A 23,165-nucleotide genomic window follows, 5' to 3' on the forward strand; every position below is an offset into this window, starting at 1 on the left:
TTCAAAGTCGCCCTCATGAAGTCTTTCATGTTTCACCACTTGCCAGAAATCATCTCCTGTGATGGCATTCACGTGGTGTCTCTAACTTGTTCCTCTATTCCTTTTATTAAGGCTTCCTGCCTCCTAATAGCCTCTTCTGTTTGAGTCACCTGTGTTTCTAACTTCTTCACATGAGTGCTCAAGGTGTCAAACTTTGCATTAGGCTGTTGTAGGCATCATCTATCTTTCCATTGAAATCCACTGTAAGCTTCTGCTGACCCTCTAGAACTGAATCAAGCATTGCTTCAATTTTGCTTTCCTGAGTAGATGGTGGTGGATTCTGATAGAAAGAGTTGTTAAGACTCATGTTGTAGCTGCTGTTGCGAAGGGTTTATGATACTGTGAATTCTGATTGTAGTTTTTCCTCTGACTGTTGCCATAGAAGTTTTTGTTTCCACTCTAATTCTCAGACCTCTGAAATCCAGTACCTCCAATGTAATTTACATCTTCTTCTGCGTATCTTTCCTCATCAGTCTCTACAGCTTCGACATCTTCTGCAAAGCTAACATGCTTCTTAAGAAGCTTGTGAACACTATCCAGTTTAGCCCTTACATCGTAGGGCATTGACCGAAGAACACTGATTACGTTATGTTGTATAAGTTTAGCCCTTAGCTTCTTCTGCAGCTTGAGCAGCAGCTGCAGCAGCCTTAGGTTCTGGATCAGGGATTGCAGCCCCCTGATTGTATATTCTCTGACCTGCTGCATTACGCAGGTGACCTTCTTGGTCATGCAGGTTCCCATTATCTTCTCGCATAAGTATCAAAGTCGCGACCATGTTTTGCGTCAGTATCGATCAATGTGCGGTACCCGGTATCGGTCGATGTTGGATGAATGATGTTGGTTGACAGGTACTGAAAAGTATCAGTCGATGTGGATGGATGAGTATCGGTCGATGTCAGATGATTGAGATCTGTCAATATTGGTGAGCTAGTATCCATCGACGGTGTCTGAAACTCGGAGACGGTTGTTGATCAAAATCGGTCGATGCACAAGTAGCGGTATCGATCGATGTAGAACAACTCTGTTTGCGGATTGAGCATTCCAAAGCAGCGGGATTAGTAGACAACAGTTGTTTGTTATTGTTGCTTCTGGTTATGTACCTGAAAAGCCAAGAAAATAAATTTTTTATCAGTTTCAAGCAGTAAAGAAAAACCTAGACTTAAATAGAATTTAATGGCGATCAAAGCTCCCCGGCAACGGCGCCAAATTTGATAAGTTCTCAAATTATCCTAGAGAAACTTTACTCTCATCAAAAGAGGTCAAGTTGTAGTACTTATAGATCGAATCCACAGGGAGTTAGGGCACACACTAGATCTTATTAAACTAAGCTAGGTTGAAGATTTCAAAGACAATAAATTGTAAGTAAACTTAAAACGGTGAACAAGACAATTGCTCAATTAATTGATTTGGGGTTTTAACAGTTATGATGAAGGCGTTAGGCTTAGGGTTTCTATTCAAGTTATCAGGATTATAATGATATGAATGCTTATATGAGATGCTTGCATGATATTAAAGAACCCAACAGTAACAATAACCGATACCACTCTCGTTTTCTGGAGAATCTATTACTAGATCCAATGATTCTGCCCGCGCAGATCATAATCAGGAAAGCATCGATCGATGTCTATGAGGAGGAATCGATCGACATAGCTTTGCTAGAATCGATCGATGTCTCTATAGGAGAATCGATCGACGTGCGCCTAGTAAGCTTTATGTACGGGTTGCTCAGAAAAGGTAGACCAGAGGATAAATCCACTATTCAAGTATAGGTTAGCTAATCCTAGATAAGCATTAAGAAATAATTTTCAAAGATGAATATCACAACTCAAATATTCATATTTGGGGCTAATCCTTCAAAACCTATTTGAACCCTAAACCTAACAAGGTGTTTACTCAGATATAGCTAAGCAAAACATTATAATCATCAAATAAATATGCATAGAATAGATATATGAATAGAAAGTAATAGAGTACAAAGGCTCTCAAAGATAACACACTCTCTCTCTCTCTCTCTCTCTCTCTCTCTCTCTCTCTCTCTCTCTCTCTCTCTCTCTCTCTCTCTCTCTCTCTCTCTCTCTCTCTCTCTCTCTCTCTCTCTCTCTCTCTCTCTCTCTCTAAAGCCGTAAATTGTTTGTTATGAAAAGTATGAAAAACCCTAAAAAGCTCTCTCTACCACTTAGGCAAGGTATAAATATTGTAAATATTAGGTTAAAACTTGTTAGGAGCATTTCGGTAATTAGATGGAGTATTGGGCTTCAAGTCGGCTGTGACCAAACTGGGCTTCTGCGTGCTCCCCATCGATCGATGTCACAATATGTGCATCGATCGACATGTCTCTCTCCGTGTCGACCTCAAGTGTCGGTCGATATGATCATCTCAGGTGAAATCTCTAAAGTGCTCAAAAATACTCCAAAATCACCATATTTTCTCCAATCACTCCTGAACCTGTAAATATGCTATCTAAACTCCAACTCATAGTTAATCTATCCTAAAACTCCTATATACCATGGCTAAAATCGGGTCAAATCCATGGTATATCACCAAAGCATGGGAAAAGGCCATGTGGTGATTGCAGGGTCAGTAAACAATGATTTTGATTCCTAAAACTCCTATATACGGACCTAGTGTCTCTCGGTTCGTCTCGATTGAAGTTATCATTGAAGTTTTACGACTAAAACTGAGAAGGTTGGTTTTCTCATAAAGTGTATCGTGTAAAACAAGAACGATCGACTTGAACATCGATTCTTTAAGCTATACGATTTGTTTTGCGACGAAAGACAATCTTTCCGAGAAATCGTATAAACGTTCAAAGGCTTGAAACGTGCTCACGGACTCACTTACGATTATAAGAATTCAGGCCCAAGAAAGCTATGACGGTTTATTCTATTTCCCGAAATAGGATAAATGTCAAGTTTCCGAAGATAAATGTAAACGTTCGAAGATAATTATGAAGATCGACGAAAAATGGAATATTCCTGAAAAGAGATAAAATTGGGCCCAAAGGCGAAAGAGTAGAAGGGCCTCCGACCTAAGACATGTATATAAGGAGGGCTGGAGCAGAAGAAAAGGGATCAGAGCAGATCCGAGATTTTAGACTTAGAGAACTCCTGCAAGCTTAGAGAACTTAGAACTTAGGTGGTTAGACTAGTAAGGCAGGACCTAGAACGTCCGGCCGCCTCGTGTTCTATTTTTATCTTGTCCGCAGACCTCTGTTCCTCTCGGAAGGATCTAACAATTCTTTCACTTAGAGTTCCGCACATAGAAACCCTAGGCATTATTTTCGACATGCCTGTTTCTATGACCAACGCTCATACTAGACGAACCAGCACAGGCTGTTCGATCTCTTGTTCTATTCTTTCTAACTGAACTACGTTCGACTTGATCCTCGAAAGGGGTACGTAGGCAGCCTTTCATAAGGTCCAGTCCCAAATCTTTAAACCTTTTTCGTATCTTTTTCGTCTTTTGTTATCGAGTTGCGACTAGATTAGGTTTAAGGTTTTGAGGCGGCTAGAACTAGGAAAATCGCCGACAGTTCTCGCGATCAAAGCTTTTACAATCTTTTGTAATCATCGCAACGCTCTTACGCGAATTCGAAATATAGATCTACTTTTTACTAAACTCATTTTGTTATCTTTCTATTTTTTCCGCATTTGTTCGGTCACTTGTCGTTGGCTATCGCAAAGAATCCGGACCTTCAGGAAAAGTCGGGTTAACTTGGCTTTTCTCCGTTTTTATTCATTAAAATCGACGGTCTGAATTTCGGTTCCCACACCGGTGAGGACGTTACATGTGCTATCAGATCTAGCTAGTCATCTCGGTTCTGACTCGAAAGGCGTCTTGAGACCTGTCATGGGGCAATGAGGACGTTGTGTTCTTTGAGAGGGGGTGAATTGTAACATCCCGAATTGTGATATATGGAAAGGCTTATGAGAATTTTTTTTTTTTACAACAATAAGTAAACTAAGAGTTCCCTATCGGATCAGCAAGCCAAGCCGGTGGGGAAGAGTCGACATAAACCATAGCTGAATGAGAACTCCTCGCACTCCATGCAAGCTTGTACGTCATAGTGTTTTGTGCCTTTGGAATATGTACGATCGAGAACGTAGGGAAGAAAGTCTTACTGTGTTGAGAATTGATTTGGCTATCTATATCACCAAAGTTGACTTACGTTTTTCATAACACATCCGTTTAGAACTCCAGAGTTAAGTGCTTAAGCTGTAGTAGTGGAATGATGGGTGACCTCTCGAAAAGTAAGTCGCAATAGTGTGCAAGTGAGGCCAAAGTACAGAGAAATGTCATGTAGTGATTCCAGAATCAGTAAACAATAATTTCTAACCTTTAGAAAAATTTACGCCAAACCGTTATAACGGAATGGAACCCACAGACCGAGAAAATGGATTTGGGTTGGTTATTAACCGTGAGTGATCAGGACCTTACATTTTGTTTTCCAAGTTAGTTTGTAAAACATGTCTACAACAAGCACCGAAGCAGTGACTTTAATCCAACTTCAGTAATATTTTTGTTAAGTTTTGGCAAGATTTTATACAGAAGATCAATGTTTGTTGGTAAAAAAAGGGCAGTAATTAGTACACATATTTGTTAACAGAAAGATAAAATTTATTTTTTATTTTATTGAATAAAATGAATCATAACTTTTAATTAAAATCCCCTTATTATTAATCCAGAAGCATTTTAAAAATTTAACCTTTAAAAAGTAAACTAATTTCGATGTTGCCATTATGCCTATGTGTCACCCTCACAATCTTCTTCAGCCATCATTTAAAATTATCCTTAATTTACTAGAGTAATTACATATAATGCCATTGGTCCTATTATGTTTGTTATATTCTCATTTCCAACATATTATTTGGCTCCTTCTTTATATTATTTGACACATATGCATTGCAAACAGGTTATATAAAATGAGTTGTCGAGTCCAAGGACACATATGCATTTCGAGTTTTTTATTACATTTTTCCTTTGCATCTGTACGGATCATATTTTTTGTATGCTAATTATCACATGCTTTACTGATTTTGCTATCATATATGTGTACATAACTTATACATTCTTTTATATATTCTTAAACTTATACATTCTTTTATATATATTTTTTATTCTTACTGACATTCTTTTATATATTCTTGAACTTATACATTCTTTATATATTCTTGAACTTATACATTCTTTTATATGTATTTTTTTTATCCTTACTAACATTCTTTTATATATTCTTGAACTTATACATTCTTGAACTTATACATTCTTTTATATATTCTTGAACTTATACATTCTTTTATATATTTTTCTTATCCTTACTGATATTCTTTTATATATTCTTGAACTTATACATTAATTCTTTTATATATTCTTGAACTTATACATTTTTTTATATATTCTTGAACTTATACATTCTTTTGTATATATATATATATGTATGCTTACTTGCAATATGAAATATGTAAAAAATGCATATATGTATACATATACTTATACATTCTTTTATATATTCTTTTAATTATACATTCTTTTATATATGTGTGCTCTTTTTTCAACATTTCGAATTTCGAAAATAGGAACCACATATTCTTGGAATATGGGAAGCATATAAAATTAGGAACCAAATTTATAGTGATTTGGGGGTGATTGATATTATTTGAGCAAAATATCTATAATTTCGAGGATAATTTTATCAATCTTGACCATGATATTTATGCATTTCTTAAATTATGAAAAGATGATCTACAATAAATATAAACTTGCTAAAATTTTGGTCAAGATATGAAATATGAAATATCTAAAAAATGCATATATGTATACATCTACTTATACATTCTTTTATATATTCTTTTAATTATACATTTTTTTATATATGTGTGCTCTTTTTTCAACATTTCGAATTTCGAAAATAGGAACCACATACAACATTGTTGCATGTTTTGGAATGTGAGAAGCATATAAAATTAGGAACCAAATTTATAGTGATTTGGGGGTGATTGATATTATTTGAGCCAAATATCTATAATTTCGAGAATAATTTTATCAATCTTGACCATGATATTTATGCATTTCCTAAATTATGAAAATATGATCTACAATAAATATAAACTTGCTAAAATTTTGGTCGTTAATAATGGAAATTGGACAAATATATTAATTAGAATTTGTTGGATAGCTGTGTTGCTCACCAAAATTATGACTGTGTATGACACGTGTATTTATTTTTATAATCGCATACACTCATTGCTATTTGGTATGGCTTCGGTATATAAGTGGACCATTATTTTTTCAAAAAGATGCAGTGACAACCAACTATTTTAGCACAAGACCGGAACATATACTTTAAAGTCTAAGGTACATTATTTTACTAATATTGTTAACCCCTATATATTATTACTCATATCATTTTGACAATTTTCACATATAGAATATGTAATGTTCTCTAATTTTTTTTTATAAAAAATGTTCCCTAATTTTTTTTTGAACATTTTTACCATGCGCAAGGCGCAGGTCATATCCTAGTAAAATATTAAATTACTAAAACCAACATTTTAAATATGAAGATCATATCAATAAATAAATTTTGTATATATTCTTAGTTATCTTATATAATTTACATATAATTATATTACTATATTTTAATTTATTGTTAATTTGGTTTATTTGATTGGTATACATACCAAACTATATCCATATACTGCGGGTGTCTATTTTAGAAAAAAAACATTCATTTAATATATTCAATATCACCAAATTTAAACCACTTTTTCTATTTCGACTCTGTATTAATTAGTTATTTCAGTTCGGTATTAATTGGCTCGTAAATTCAATATTACCAAATTTAAACCACTTTTTCTATTTCGACTCTGTATTAATTAGTTATTTCAGTTCGGTATTAATTGGCTCGACTTTACCGGATTGAATATCCCTATAAACATCAACAGATGTCTACTTGGATCATTAATTCAAGTCTTTACAACTGGAAATGTTGGATTCACATTAGGAATTCATTAGAAGGGAATTGGTTTTCGAGAAACATAAATTTTGTGGCAGTTTTTACATTTTTTTTTATGTCCGTTGGATTGAGAAATGTAAGTACACATCTATACTATTAAAGCATGATCCAATTGGTTTTTTTACTAAAAATACCATTTTCTTTACTAACATTGCATATTTTATTAAAGGCAATCAAGTAATATTAATAACACATCTATATTGGATCATTTTTTGGATTCAGCTCACTGCCCACATCAGATCTCTCTTGGGCCATTTGTGCCGATTAAAAAATCAGATCCAGTTATTATTTTTTTCTCCAAGTTCAAATAATTTATTTTCAACCATTCTTAATATTTTGTGTAGTGAACAAAAATTAATCACTTAATTATTATGTTTTTAATATAATTTAAGCATTCATTTAAAAATTAATTTTTTCACTAAAAAGTATAAATATTTATTAAAAGTATATAATTTATTTATTTAAAAAATTAACTACATAATAAAATTAATTTATCAGAGTTATACCAACCTAATTCATTTATGGATAATCATATACTAACAAATATAATCTAATTATTTATTAAAGGTAATAAAGACTTAAACTCTCTAAATATTAACATAAAAAAAGAAAAATCATATATGTGACTTTGATTGTCCTAAGAAATTTATCTCATTCTTCTATCTTATGTGATATATATATTACTAAACAATATAATATAAACATATATGTAATATTCTAATATTACTTAACCATGAAATTACTAATGCATGTGTTTAGTTTTGTCTGCAGAATTCAACACAAACCTGTTTCACATTTGTTAAGCCACATCTGCAATTTCTTATACTATGTTCTAATGTGAAATGTGTTTTTGTATGGTAACAAAATCCATGCTTCTTACAAAAGAAGCCACATGTACTGAGTTCAACGTGGGCTACCTATAGGAGAATGACGAGTCATTGAAAATGTTACGATCCCTGCAGCTGGTGGCCAATATCGAACCACAAACCATTTATACAAGATGACTATCAGAGAATTAACTGATGTTAGCATTTTCCTGTCTCTTGCCAATTATGAATATATAAGAAATGAAACTCTAAAGACATCATTCCTTATAGGTAATAAATAATTATATAATAAACATTTTTGGGCTATATCATTTTTAGTTTAATAGTTTAATATAGTTGTATTCTTCTTCAGTATAATAATAGCTTTATTTGATTTTGGACGTACTCGCATATGTAGTAGGGAGAGTTCTTGAACTTGGAGTTGTTCAATCTGTTCAAGTATCATGACAAGACAGGAAAATGGTTCGATTCCGTTTACTCGACAAAAAGTAAGTTCAAATATGCTATGCTTTTATTGATTATAATATAGAGATCTGGTTGATAATTTCCCTAACTAAGTTGCCTATATTTTTGTAGAGGAAATGATCTTGCATGATTTCTTTGGCGAACATATGCTGAGCAACTTGAACCTATTATTGAGGAAGGAAATGACCAAACTATTATTTGTTTGATTAGGTTTGCAAAAATCAGCTTTTTAGAGGTATTGTTTGAGCCAATACAAGTCTTTGTCATTTTCTTTCTTCTATTTTCATAATGAAAATGTTAAAAATTACTAGCAGAGGTACAACTCACTAATGCTTTTGATGTATCACACCTATATTTAAATCCAACCATGCCGGAAGTTTTTGAGTTAACTCAAGGGTAACAACTTTGTTTTGATTTTACTACAAATCGTTACCTCGGCATATTTGTTACATGAAGGTTTATGTGATCTTAATTTGTAGGATGTTAGATGAAATATCCCTCTTGTTCTGGTTGAGAAACATAATGAAAAAAATTCTAGATTGCAAGTATCGAGATTACTACCGAAAAGATTGAGAAGAAAAGGAATGAAATCAAGCACTTCTTCGATTGCAAGTATAAAAACGTATCATTTATAAACTAGATTAGGCGCTAGCATCACTGTAATTTTGAATGATGATGATGCTAAACTGGAAAAGAGGCTGAACTGATGCGAGTTTCTAATTCATGAATAAGTACTTTATTAGTGATGGTAATGGAAGCGAATTATATGACTGGAAAAGAGGCTGAGTTATTTTAGCTTTGTTTTCAAAAAATATTGTATTAAATTAGTTATAAATCTAGAAGTTAAAGATTAGTCATACAGGCATAGTTGTTGTGTTTACTTTGATGCTTGGTTATACACATCTTGATCATGTTTAAAGGGCGTTTTTAGCACATTCTCAGTTATATCACTTTCTTAAACTTCGCTTGAATTCTTAAAACTAATCCTTTGTTTTTTTGCAGATAAGTTTTCACATGTGAATGAACGTGGAGAATCTTCAAATTTCTTATTCACTATTGATCATCTGCAGTAGAGAAGATTAGTTTCCATCTCCCCAGAAAACAAATTGTTACATTCAAAGGGAAATATAAGTTGAAAGCAATTGTTAGTGGAAGCTCATTTGAAAACACAATGTTCTTGGCATTTTTTGAGTTGAATAAAATTGATGCTCTTGCAAGAACATTAGCCTATACCCAGATTCCAAACTTATTTACAGATCCAGGAAGATGCTTATTTCTTGCGTATATTGTTGAACATTGTCAAAACTAATGGATTGAGTTTTTTTGTCAAATTGGTTATAGATAGGTCCCACTCTTTCCCCTTAAATTTTTTATGGGGGAATGAATTTATAAAGAAAATATTTCCTCTCCGAATTTTGAGGAAGAACAAAATTAATAAAAATTCCTATTTTAAATTTTTTTTCATTTTCTCAAATGAAATTTTATTTTCATTTTGTTCATTTTTTTATTTATTTAGTGGTCACAAGCCTTAGTTGATGAACCTATAGGGATAAACCCAAGAAAAACTTTTTATAAATGGTACATCTGTTGATCTCCAACATATCTCGACCACAAGAAGAGAGCAAACAAGACTTTTAATATAAAAAATGGTACTCAACACAACTATTTAGCATAGAAGTCGTCAGCATCATTATCGTCACCATCACTACGTCATGAACCTGATGTGTGAAAGCGGAAGGGACATGTTGATAAAACGATTCTCTTAGAATCGCAACGTCTTTTCAACAGTGAAGCGACCGTGTTCATCGCGAGTACGTAGTGGCACTTCTCCCATACGAGAAAGGGACTTATCTGTCCACTTTTCTAGAAGTGCCTGTCCCGACTATTTGACGTCTCTCCTCCAAGAAAGGGGAACAATAGCGGCCACCCAGGGCTGGGCTGGGTTGTAAACGCTTCAAACCAAAATTTTCATTCTATCTAGTTATAGACTTCGCGAAATTGTTAATTATATATCTGGAAAAGCTCTTTAAACCTTGGTTAATTCACTTAATTGTGGAGCAGGTCTCTTAACCTTTGTTTAATACAATGAATTTTTCTTCTTCTGTTTTACATAGTCCAGGTTATCAAGGGGTTATGTATCATTTCTTTATCTAAGTTATTCATGGTTTTAAAATCTGAATGATCACCGAGATTGACAGAGAAACAAAAAAAAATTAGTAAACTGAACTAGACTAGATATGTTTTCTTTTTAATATGCTTACATCAATATTCAGTCTATTAGAAATTTGAATTTCAAACGTGTAGATCTGTCAATAAAGACGAACGGAATCAGAACAATTACGTCTCTTCAAAATTTGGCATGGTGGTGGTAGAAAATAGCATAAGATTCAGATAAATATCAGTACTTTACATTTATCAGAAGGAATCATATCAAACACTATCTTAAATAAACACTATGCCATTTATATATGTAGATTTGTCAATAAAGACGAACGGAATCAGAACAATTACGTCTCTTCAAAATTTGGCATGGTGGTGGTAGAAAATAGCATAAGATTCAGATAAATATCAGTACTTTACATTTATCAGAAGGAATCATATCAAACACTATCTATATATATAAAGAAGAGCTGTTTCTCTCCTGCTGACACGTCAGACGCCATATCACTAATTCGGTCGTCGAGCGGCTGACACGTGTCCGTGTTAATGAAACGCAGCGATTCATTATTTAGGCTACCGTCTGGGCTTTGAGTAATACTATTGGGCTTAACAGGCTGACACATGTCTTTGTATACTAAACTCTGCGTTTCGGTTTAAAAGGAACTAAGAAACTAAGCGTCATGTTTTGTCGTTTCATTTTCTTCATTCATTAACTCTATGAAAATTCTTAACTCCATCAACTCAAATCAAGCGCAATGAATTCAATGATCCTTTATCTCTTCAAGACTGTGTTTCTCAATCTATAAAAAGGTATTTGCATACCTAGAACATCATTCCTCAGTTCATGAAAATCCAAAATAAACACAATATTTGATGGCCGCCGCTGATCTTTTATTGTCGAGGTGTTTTTCTCATGTGAAAATCAAACGGTGGCACGTTGATGGGAGTGGAGATGCTCCTCCTTGATTCGAAGGTTTTTTCATAAGCTTCAAATTTTTTTTCCCAAATCGTCTTTTAATCTCTTCTGGACTATATATATTTTTAGACCATTTGTTGATTATGTCTATTTTCACAATTTTCAGTAGAGCCACCGTAAGGGTTCACCGTCTCGCCGCTCAAGGCTGGTTCAATGTTCACACTCTAGCTCCTTGATTCAAATGGTTTGTGCATTCTATTCTTCTTTGTCTTCCCAAACTGTCTGCTGTGGTTTAGGATTTTTATTTCTTAGAAATGTTTTGATTTCCTTAAGATTGAATTTTGGTAGTAGCTAAGTAGTCGGTGGTGCAGGTTCCTTGGTATGAAACAGGTTGGTCTAATTAGTTTTTTTTATGTGGTGATTTCTGTTTATGTATGTAAAAACACGCTTTCACCCATATTTCAGCTACAGAGTTCAAAGATGATCTATAAAGTTGATGAACCAAAACGAGCCCACCAAATTATCAGAAGCGGTAGATGAAAGAGAGGGAGAGGAGGAGAAGAAATAAGAACTTGGTAGGAACTTTTGTCGATGTTTAGATAAGTTTGTGAAGATGCTAACGGTTGTCTGATTTTAATATGTTTGTGTTTATAAGCGCTGCTCTTATATTTGTTCTATTCTTCCAATGTGATAGTTGTGTATCCTTAGAGTAGTACTTATGTTAGGTTGGCTAAAGTTGGTGAGACGTATTTGGATCTCTCTTACCGTTAGTCAAGGTTTTAAATTTGATATGTTTTCTTCAGATATTTTGTAGAGAATTGGTATATCAAGAAGCTCTCATCAGTGACTGTTTAGTACTGATCGTGTATCAGTTTCATCTTGATTAACTTGAAGCTGTTTGAAAGTATTCTGATGGTGCAGGTCTCGCGTACCAGGATCGGCCGGGGGACAGAGGTACGGCTCGGATTGCTTACATACTTAAGATGCTGAAACAAGTTCTTACATATTATAGTCTGCTTAAGATGCTGAAAAGGAGTTCTTATCAATGTCCTCTCCATAGTGACTATGATTCATGGAGTTGACATCCTGTGTCCTGCTAGCTTCCCTCATGAGTTTCTCTTATGCTTCTTTGGTTTGCTCCGTGGTGTCTTAGGTTTGACGAAAGATGGTGATGGGGAGTTTAAAATAAGATGATGTTCGTTAGTGATTCTTTGAACCCGAAGAATGTATTTCTCTTTCTATGCTTAGATTCCAAATCCCAGAAAGTTCAAAATCCAAAGACATGTTTGATTTCTTCACCCTCTTCTCTCTCAAGGTAACTTTTCATATTCGGGCATCCGTTGAAGTAGCCCTGCAGGACTTTCCTGCTAGGATACTAATCAATCAATCTTATGTAGGATTACAATGCAGCCATTCTGTTCTATTATGCACCGGTTCTTCCACAATATAATTGAGATAATGATACTGTTCACTGGCCAGTTGTTGACATAGTTTTGTTCAACACATATTTTGGTGGATTATATACTAGACTTTTTAAAAAGTAGTGAATACAATCACTTGGAGAGGAATCGGATCTAACTATCTTTGCTTCCTTATCTTGAATTCCATCTAAGGTGGATATGAACCTTCGTGGCCTGGCTTAATTGTAAACTTTTGGTTGCTTCTGAAACAATGACTCGAGCTTTCTTCAACTTCCTCTAAAAGTTTATATGTTGCTTGGAGTATATTTTTATTATTACTTTTGTGATATGACTAATGATGGTGATGACTGGCAAGTTCTTTAGAAGGGATGTAAAATATTTTCACAGCTAATTTCAAAATCTCTTCTTAGCAAAAAAAAAATAAGTCTTTTCCAATCATGAGTTACAAAGATTTTTAAAACTATTGTTACATGGGATCTAGAAAGCAAAATACTACATCACTTATATATTGGCTTCAGAAAATTTACAGTCAGAATACTTTTTTTCTTCCAAAACTAAAACCAAGATTGCAGGAAAAAAATGTATAGCTTAGAAAAGACGTTACCAACTCAAATAACAAAACCTAAAACAATAAATAAGGCATGGTGATATATTGGCATTTGGTAACTATATACAAACCACATCAAATATAAATACCATATAATTAAGACAAAAAGAAGTATACACATATACATGTAGAGTTAACGAATATAGATTTGAAATTGAAAAAAAATTGTGAAAATATTAATAAATAGCAAACTAATCATTTTAAAACACTCAATAAAATTAATAATATATTATGTAATTTTTCAGTTACTAACTTGCCCGTAGAGCGGGCCAAACCCTAGACTAATGTATAATTAAAACATAAGTTATTCAACAAAAAAAAAAATTGAAACCTTTTAACAAGAAAAAAAATATGTTAAAAATCATAACAAATTTTTCGAGATAGTGTGATTTATTTAGTCTTCAAATACAATAGCATATAAATTTAGCTAATATGTACATTTTTAAATAATAAAAATTTATATTAAATATTTACACTGATTATTTTAATTATTTTTAAATTTACATCCCGCCCGTAGGGCGGGCCAACCCTAGTCTTAAATAAACACTATGCCATTTATATATAAATAGAACACCAGGAAGGTTTAATAAAATTATCCATATCATTAAAAACTAAGACAAGTATATATATAAGAAAAATGAACGGGTACGGCCGAAAGGATCGCAGAAACAGCAGCTACATGAGCTCTGATGACTCAGACTCAGACTGCGAGGCTCAGCCTGACCACATGGTAAGCTTCTCTTTTGGTGTCACAACATGTTATGTTTTGAAGGACATATATTCGTCCAAGGTGTTCTTTTCTTTTTATCAGTTAATATCATGCGCTAGTGGTCGATTATAACCTATAGAACTACACAGGTTTCGAGGTTCGTAGGTAATGTGGCAGAGACGGTGGTGCAGCCGTTTGAAATAGCAACAAAGATGGTGGTGAACCCATTATTCAATTTTCTCTTTTCTCCTCCCAAGGTGATCTTATGTAAATCCATTTCTTATAAAAACATGTATTATGATTAGTGTAAATCGTGATGGTGCAGTGACCACACTATTATAAACAACTAGTATTATCACCCCTAGTATTATCAGCACGGGCCATTTTTATTATATTTATTTTTTTTTTTAAAATTGAATGTTCTGTTTTTCTATCAAATACTAATTACTATTTTTAGTTATATTTTTGGAGATGGATAAAATGGAGATCTAAAATTAGAAGTGTTGCATTCAAAGAAAACAGTTCAAAGTGTTAATAGGATTGTTGTGTTAATACATATTCCTTTTAGTGAAAAAGAGATATTTGTTTAGAAGCCACTTTTATAGAAGATTAAGATAGATATAAAAAAATAAAATAAAAACATGTATAGTTATTAAATTTGATCCGTTCATTTTATTTATTTTTAAGTGAGTCTTCTTTACAATATAAATTTACTTATTTTAAATATAATAAAATGGAAAATAAAACTAAAATAAATTATGCAAAGATATTGTTTGAACTATTTATTCAGAAGTTCTGATACCTTAGGTCCAGTAGAAAGATAATAGTCCAACCAAAAATAAAAGAAGAAGAAAATACATTTTGGAATTCCACGCATTCCTTTGTAGACATCACCAACCTGGAATTTCAAGAATAGGACAAAACATATCTGTTATAAATTTTTTTTGTAAAATAGTCAATCTATAACAAACAGATTTGTAAATACAAGTTTGTAAATAGCAGGTTATCAGATATACTTACAGTTGCTTCAATTGGTGACAAAGCCTTGAGTTTTTCTTTTAAGATTTGAAACAGATCATACTTAGGTATCATCTTCAACCTCAATCACGCAAAAAGAATTAGAGGATATGTTAGCGAAAAAAGAATTAGAGAATATAAAATTGAGAATGCAAGAAACATAAAACTTAATATAGAGAAATAAAATTGTATGAATATTTTGCTACATTCAAAAAAAAAAGATGAAGAATATGAAACGATGGAAAAGAGTAGGGAGCGGAAGAACAAAATTAGTTAATTGAAAGTCACTCTAAGAATTGAAACCATTTGAAATGGAGAACGTAACTGGAAGTTATAAGTGGATCTACCAAATAGAAATATGAACGTGTTGGTTTTGATTGTGAGTATTTGAAATTGGTGAAAATTTCTTTGTTGTTGTCTTACAAAATATAGAACTCATGAACATCGGTCCTAAGATTTTTTAAAGAAATTGGTGATTCTTATTCATATATTTTTGTATCTGATATAATCAGGTGCGGATCTAGAAAAAATATTATATATATGGCACAATATATTTCTACATATGACTGATTTAAATAGTTTTAAAGTTTTTATTATATTATTATAAAATACTATATATCTTACAATAAATATTTTAACTATTGATTTTTTTCATTTCTAAAAGATAAATGTTATAAAGTTATTTTTTAAAGATATATTATACATTTCAATATATTTTATATGAGTTAAAAATGAAAAATATTAAGCTTTTAAAACAATTGTATTCTTCTAAAAATATCAAAGTAATGAATCCTACAAAATAGTTTATTATTATCAGAATTTAGTATCTTTTAATATGCATAAAAGATTTTTAAAAGTTAGAAATAGAGAGAACAAAAAAAATTGGAATTCAAGGTTGATATTTATACAAAAAAACTGAACAAATTAGACATATATAACTAATTTAACTATAAATTATCAGAAACAAAATATGAGAATGAAAATTTATTATGAGACATATAAATAAAATTTATTATAAACATAACAATAACAAAATAAATAAAATAAAAGATAGGAGAAGAAAATGGTCGAACATAAGAGGATGTGGCACTATTGTCCCAATCTAACCAAGCATGCTAGAGTCACCTTGTGTTACAAATAAAATTTTATAAATTTTGTATGGGGCACGTGCTCCACCTTTGATATAGGATCCACCCCTGTATAAAATCCTATGATTGGGCATGTTCAAATGCACATATCGTCTATCCAGAGTCGGATTTGAGGGTAAAAATGTGAAACATTTGAATGGAGCTTCCATTTTGTGGGGTCTCTTTTTAAAAAGATAATAATTACATATCAATACAATTAAAACAGCAACTTTTTTTTGAGGTACCCATAATCTTTCAAATTATTTACAGGATTGCTACTCCTAAATTAATGATAGACATATTGTGATTTATCACCTAATTAAAAAAATCGGGACAAATTTATTTTACATATTTTGTTCCTAATTATTAGGAAACTAAATTGCTCCATAAATGCTTCAGTTATTAAAAACACAAAATATCATTTTTACTGCATAATATAATTTTATTATTCATTTTATGTTTTTTTTGCATAATATCATTTTATTATTATATATTTGTATTCCAATCTACTGCAACACACGATATAAAAGGCTCTAACTAAAAATCAAATGAGTACATTCTTCTCTTCTCTAATTGGTAGACATAAATAAATGAAAAATGAGTCTAGAGAAGTAGTTCAAAGAGTTATGGAGATTACCAAACACAATCAAATTTGTATATTATCAAGAAAATCTAATAAAAATGCATAGTTATAAACTTCAAAACATTCAAAATATTCTATAATTATAAATCTATCATTAATAATTTTAAATCAGTTATTTATCAGACGGAACAAAAGGAAAACAAAAAAAAACAATATTTACAAATATATGAATAGTTCATATATCTCTAAAATAGAAAACCTGAAATCAAATTGGAGTCAAATCGAGAACCAAATGTATAGTCAAAGATCCAAATTATACCTTAAAATATTAATTATATTTAGTTATAAATATATCAAATGTTTTAAAAATCCTATTTATAGACTAAATGATCCAAAACATGATTATCCTATTACTTTTTATCCGAAATATTTAAATTACTATTTTCCGATAAAACTGAATCATCCGAATATTTTTTTCATATATTTAAAATTTATTTGAGTTATCCAATATTTAATCCAAAACTGTGAGTCTTACCCAAATTATCTGAGATTATCTAAAAACAGAAACCAAACCATAACATAACTGAACTCCAAATTTTATCATGTCTTAACATTGTTACCCGAACCAAACTGGAAACCATAATAATCAAACCGAAATCAAACTCAATTCATAACTAACCGAGTGGTTTCTATATCTTAGGACCCAAAAATAAACAGAAAACCACAACATCACCGAACCGAAAACCAAAAAAAAATTGAAACCGAACCTGATATTGAATCCAAGCCTAAACATATTAATAAACAAACAAACGGGTTAATAAATTTAGCTGCAAAAAAAAATTTCGCGCTTTCAAAGCGCGGGTTAAAATCTAGTATGTAATTATAGTTATATAAATGTTGTTGTTCAAAAAATGTTATCTAAATATTAAAAATATATAAATAGAAGTAAAAAATTATAAGAATAATAATATCAAGCAGTACTATAATTTATATATGACTAAATTCTATAATAAAACTACTAATATAAGGAAAATATTATTTTTATTACTAAAATTCTTTTTAAGTTTTTCTATAAAGTGAATGGAAACTTAATTTTGATTAAAATATTATTAAATAATTAAATAAAAGTTAAAAATATATTTTTATTTTTGATAGGGCCCTGAAAATCTCAGGATCGTCTATCCTATTAAAAAGAATTACAGTTTTGTATGGTGTCACCATAAGCACCATAAGTAATTTGGCCAATGATAAATGTAGCATGAAAAGAAGACTAAGCATGGGCGGCATGAAGATGCATACTATGGCGGGCACAGGATGCAGCACAATGGCTCGCATGGGAAAAAGTACCAAGACAGGTTTATGGCTCCCCAGGTTCCACCAAATTGTGACAGTGTGAATCCCAGCCATGGCAATGGCCGTGCAGTAGTGCAGGCCAGTAACATCTGCCAGGGCCAATACTAGGGCGGATGAGTGAAAGGACGACTCTGACTGCAGCCAAATACCTTACCGGTTTCAGTTCTTAAAAAAGTAATGATTGTGTCCCGAATAATAAATAAGTTGCATATATGTGTGCCAAGAAACTCTTTCAGTATATCGTACCATAATCAGACATGGGGCTTTTACAAAAAAAAGTGTTCTTGTTTGATGAACTTAATTATGATTACTAAGTAGTGTTGATGCTACTTGTGTTATATAAAAAATCGTTAATTATAATTAGTTACGTTAGTCCATGCACGTGGCTGGATTGATTGCATAAAATTTAGTTTATTTTTTATATTTAAAAGATTTATCTAGACAATTAAATATTCAAAAGAAAACAAAAATAAAAAAGAGATGATAGATAAGATTTTTTTTTTGTCATCTGTAGATTAATATTGAAATAACCATGTTTTACATAAAGCCGGCAAAGAAACAAAGCTTTTTCGGAACCATAAGCCAACGAGGTACAACAACACCCCTCGGTGCTAAGAGTACATAAAAACATAACTTAAGTTAAAATAAGGAAGAGACAGATCACTACAGGAGAGGAGATCACCACCTTGAACCCAAGGACGGACATCCTAACGAGACCATACCCGCAAATAACACCAGAGGAGAAGAAACTCGAAATAGACCAAACTCACACGAACATCACCAAAACATAAACATAAACAAAATCGAGAGAGGTTAGAATCCTTAACCGTCGCTGTATACATCCTTCAATCCCAACTAAGACTCGCCATTGGACCATGATTGTGCTCTTCACGCGCCTCGTACGCACCAACACCCCACGGCGAAGCCAACAACAACTTCCAGAAAACGTCTTATTCACACAGCCGGTAGTTGGATAAGAACCACTCCAAATCCAGTACAAACACGAACAAATTGGTGGCAATCGAGCACAGTGGAGCATTCTCTCCTAAACACATCTATCTCCCTCCGATTCTACTCAAAACTAAAATAGATCTCGTAAAAGGCTCTGAACCTCAAAGATCAACCACCACAAGAGGTGACCTCAAAGAACAGAGACAGCACACCAAGCCCAACCTCTCCTAGCAATCCAAAACCGACCAAGTTTCATAACCAGAACGAAACGAAAAAATTGGGATTCCAAACCCTAAACCTCAAAGCCGACCCCCCCCCCCCCCCACCGACCTCCATAACTCACAACGTCGGCGCCGCTTCACCAGGGAAGATGACCGAGACTTCAAAACGAGATCTACTCGATCAGATCTGAGCGACCCAGTCATCGTCCATCCCCAGGGTCACAAGCATATCGACGAACGAAAGAGGAGAAGGCAGGAGGCAGAAATAAACAGAGACGTACGGCGCCGGTACGGGTGCACGCGCCGGAAGAGATCTAGGGCGTCGGTATCTTCAAGAGTCGCAAGAGTCGCGAGAGAGTTTTTTGTTTTTTTTTTCCTAATGATAGATAAGATTAGATTAGGAATTTTTGAGAACTCTGGTTTTTAATAGGTGTCAACATTTAATTTATCCACTTTGAAAAAAAAGTAAAAGAAATTTTTAATTACATACCAAAGCTATGAAAAATATTAGTATTAATATTCTGAGACATTCTAGTAGGTATGTGATCGATAAAGATGCTCTTAAGTAAATTTTCCAAAAATATAATTTACAATATAAATAGTTTTAACATTTAAATATAACTTTTTCTTTACTGAATACTATATTGTACGACCAATTAAATATTTCGATCTCATGATCGGATTTTCCTTCTGAAGCATTTGATTGAAATAAAAATGAGAGAATTTATAAGCTTTTCTATCAGTTGTAACTATATGTTTTGTCTGCATTTGTAGGATTAATAATTTTATAAAAAATTGTAAATAGATATATTAATAAGGAAATTTTCCAAAATTGACTCAAAATTTAATTTTAAATGCAAAATTATACCTCAAATTCAATCAAATGTAAAAGTAACAAAAAAAATAACGAAATTAAACAATCTTCTTATGAACAAACAAAAAATATGTATTGAATTTTACTATTATAACCGTGAGAACTTTTAAAAATGATCTAGAAATTGAATTCATACATTAAACCTGTGAGATAACTTTTTACCTTCTCCATGCAAACAAAACTCCACCATGAAAGTGGTCCACTCGTTAATAACCAAAAATCATGAGCTTTAATATCTCTATAAACCTTACAAATTTTGAAATCAAAATCTTGGTCTTTTGACTTAATTTAGAGAGAATGTGAAATAAATGCACGCGTTTTGTGTGCATAAGAAATGAGATTTGAAGAGTAAAAGTAAAAAAATTAGTGTATTAAGAGGTTCAAATTGGTTGTTTATAGTGGTTAATGTATTGATGACAATAGGGGTGGGCACTTTACCCGATATCCGAAGTGGCACCCGAACCCGATCCGAAAAACCCGAACCGAAATCCGAACCGAAGTAGCAAAATACCCGAATGGATATTAAGTTAAGAGAGATTGGATATCCGAACCCGAACGGGTAATACCCGAACCCGTATGGATATCCGAAGATAACCGAACATATGTATATTTACCTTTATTTTTCTAGTTTACATCTCTCATTTTATTTAAAATATTTAAATTGATGTTACACATACTTTAAGATCATATAGTATATATATAATTATGAAGAAAATAATTTGATATTCATTTAAAATACATGTCAAATTTTTTGTTTCATGTATTAACAAAAGTTACATCCAAAGTTTTAAAAAAATAGCCAAATTAATATTTTTATTTTTGAAATGTTATATCCAAATCTATTAATCATTCAATCTATAAAAAATAGAAAAATCAGTTAAGTGAAATCTATATTTTTAAATACAAGAAACTTAAAAAATTGAAAATTTTATTTTTATTTCTTCTAAAATCTAAATATCCGAACCCGATCCAAAATAATCGAACCCGAACTAAAAATACCCGAACCCGACCCGAAGTACAGAAATACCCGAACGGGTTTTATATCCCTATACCGAAATACCCGAAAATCCGAAATACCCGACCCAAACCCGAACGGGTACCCGAACGCCCACCCCTAGATGACAATGTCATTATTGTAAATACTTGATGAAGATGAGAATGATATAGTAAAACATTCATTTTCAGAAAAAAAAGAAAAAAAATACTCGCATTTTTGTGAATAACTCAAACTTTATGGTGAATAAGACAATAAAATTTTCAAAAGAAAACAGGGGTTAGGTTTGTATTTGAAATTTTAGGCCGTATTTGAAAATCTTCTATTAATAATTCAAAAATCATTAGAATATATTATTTTCATATTTTTAAAATATTTAATAATTATTTTTTTTATACAATAATGTTTTTAGTTTAATTTAAAATACTTTTATTACGTAAAATAAACTTAATAACATTCATATATAAACATAAAACTATATATATGCATATGGATTTATATTTCTTTTTAAAATATTATGATGTAAAATATTTTTGGATAACATAATATAAAATATTTTTAGATAATGATGATTACCAAATTAATGAAATTTATTTTAAATTTATGGATAATCATATACTAACAAATCTAATCTAATTATTTATTAAAGGTAATAAAGATTTAAACTCTCTAAATATTAACATAAAAAAAAAGAAAAATCATATATGTGACTTTGATTGTCCTAAGAAATTTATCTCATTCTTCTATCTTATGTGATATATATATATATATATATATATATTACTAAACAATATAATATAAACATATATGTAATATTCTAATATTATTTAAGTAAATATAATATAAATTTAACTATAAATTATCATTAGAATTTTCTAATTATTCGCAAGATAATAATAAATTATCAGCTAAACCACTAAAAAATTATTTATAAATATTAGTTGAGCATATAATATGATTGAACCTGAAATTATGAAGATTATGAAAAAGCAGTAAATTCACTTTTCATACAAATACAAATTAATTTATTGTAGGATAGAAATATGATTGCTTAATATTAAATATATATAAAATATTTAAAGTAAGTATATAAAAAATTTTAAATGATACTTTATCTTGAATCTTAACTTTAATTTTATAATAATTATTTGGATCCTATTTCCAATAAAAATTAGAGAAACTGACTATAATATTAGTCATTACATAAATATAAGATAAACATAATTATAGATAGATATTGTTAATAACTATTTACTAATTAAATTTATTAATTATCATGATAAATGTAAGTATATATATATTAAATATATTCTTAGAAATAATAGTATATATGTTATTTGAATAGGTTAATGTTTATTAATTATATAAAATAGCATGATAAATATATATATGAAAATAAAAATTTAAATAATACAATTAATTAAATTAATAATATATCTTAAAATCATGAAAAAGATGAAATCTATCAGAAAATAGTATATGTATCTCTATAATATTATTTGAGAAGTCAGTTTCATATGTGTCGCATTCACGTTCGACAATTTTCCCTCTCGAGGCAGACTGACCACTCTTCAGTAAAACGGGCATAACTTCCGCTACAGGATACTGATTGACCTCAAACTTGTGGCATTGGAAATATAACTCAAAGCTCTATCATTTGTCAAAATATGAGAAATATCTAACGGTGGGAAGATCTCCATCCACAGATAAACCTATGACGTGTCTGTGCAGTTCTGCACTTTGAAAGACTCCAAAAGGCACCAAATCACATATTTTCTCTCAATCGTCCCTAAACCTGTAAATACTCTAAATAGAATCCAAACACATATAATATATTCTAAAATACTCATATACCATGGCTAAAAGTGGATAAAATATGGTATATC

General features: G+C 31.4%; 1 protein-coding gene and 1 long non-coding RNA gene across 2 annotated transcripts; both read left to right on the plus strand.

Moving 5' to 3' along the window:
- Nucleotides 1-11,029: 11,029 nt before the first annotated feature.
- Nucleotides 11,030-13,816, plus strand: LOC130510762 (uncharacterized). Its single transcript, XR_008944516.1, has 6 exons — nucleotides 11,030-11,479; nucleotides 11,589-11,666; nucleotides 11,888-11,997; nucleotides 12,344-12,376; nucleotides 12,576-12,737; nucleotides 12,820-13,816. It is a non-coding gene; the product is annotated as an uncharacterized LOC130510762 (long non-coding RNA).
- A 209-nt stretch (nucleotides 13,817-14,025) lies between these two features.
- Nucleotides 14,026-18,602, plus strand: LOC108849752 (uncharacterized). Its single transcript, XM_018623352.2, has 3 exons — nucleotides 14,026-14,180; nucleotides 14,309-14,416; nucleotides 18,144-18,602. Exons 1-3 carry the CDS (start codon nucleotides 14,088-14,090, stop codon nucleotides 18,345-18,347), a joined length of 405 nt encoding a protein of 134 aa, XP_018478854.1. The 5' UTR covers nucleotides 14,026-14,087; the 3' UTR covers nucleotides 18,348-18,602.
- Nucleotides 18,603-23,165: the final 4,563 nt, after the last annotated feature.

Source organism: Raphanus sativus, chromosome 4 (assembly GCF_000801105.2).
Source record: "Raphanus sativus cultivar WK10039 chromosome 4, ASM80110v3, whole genome shotgun sequence".
In the NCBI taxonomy this organism is placed as follows: Eukaryota; Viridiplantae; Streptophyta; class Magnoliopsida; order Brassicales; family Brassicaceae; genus Raphanus; species Raphanus sativus.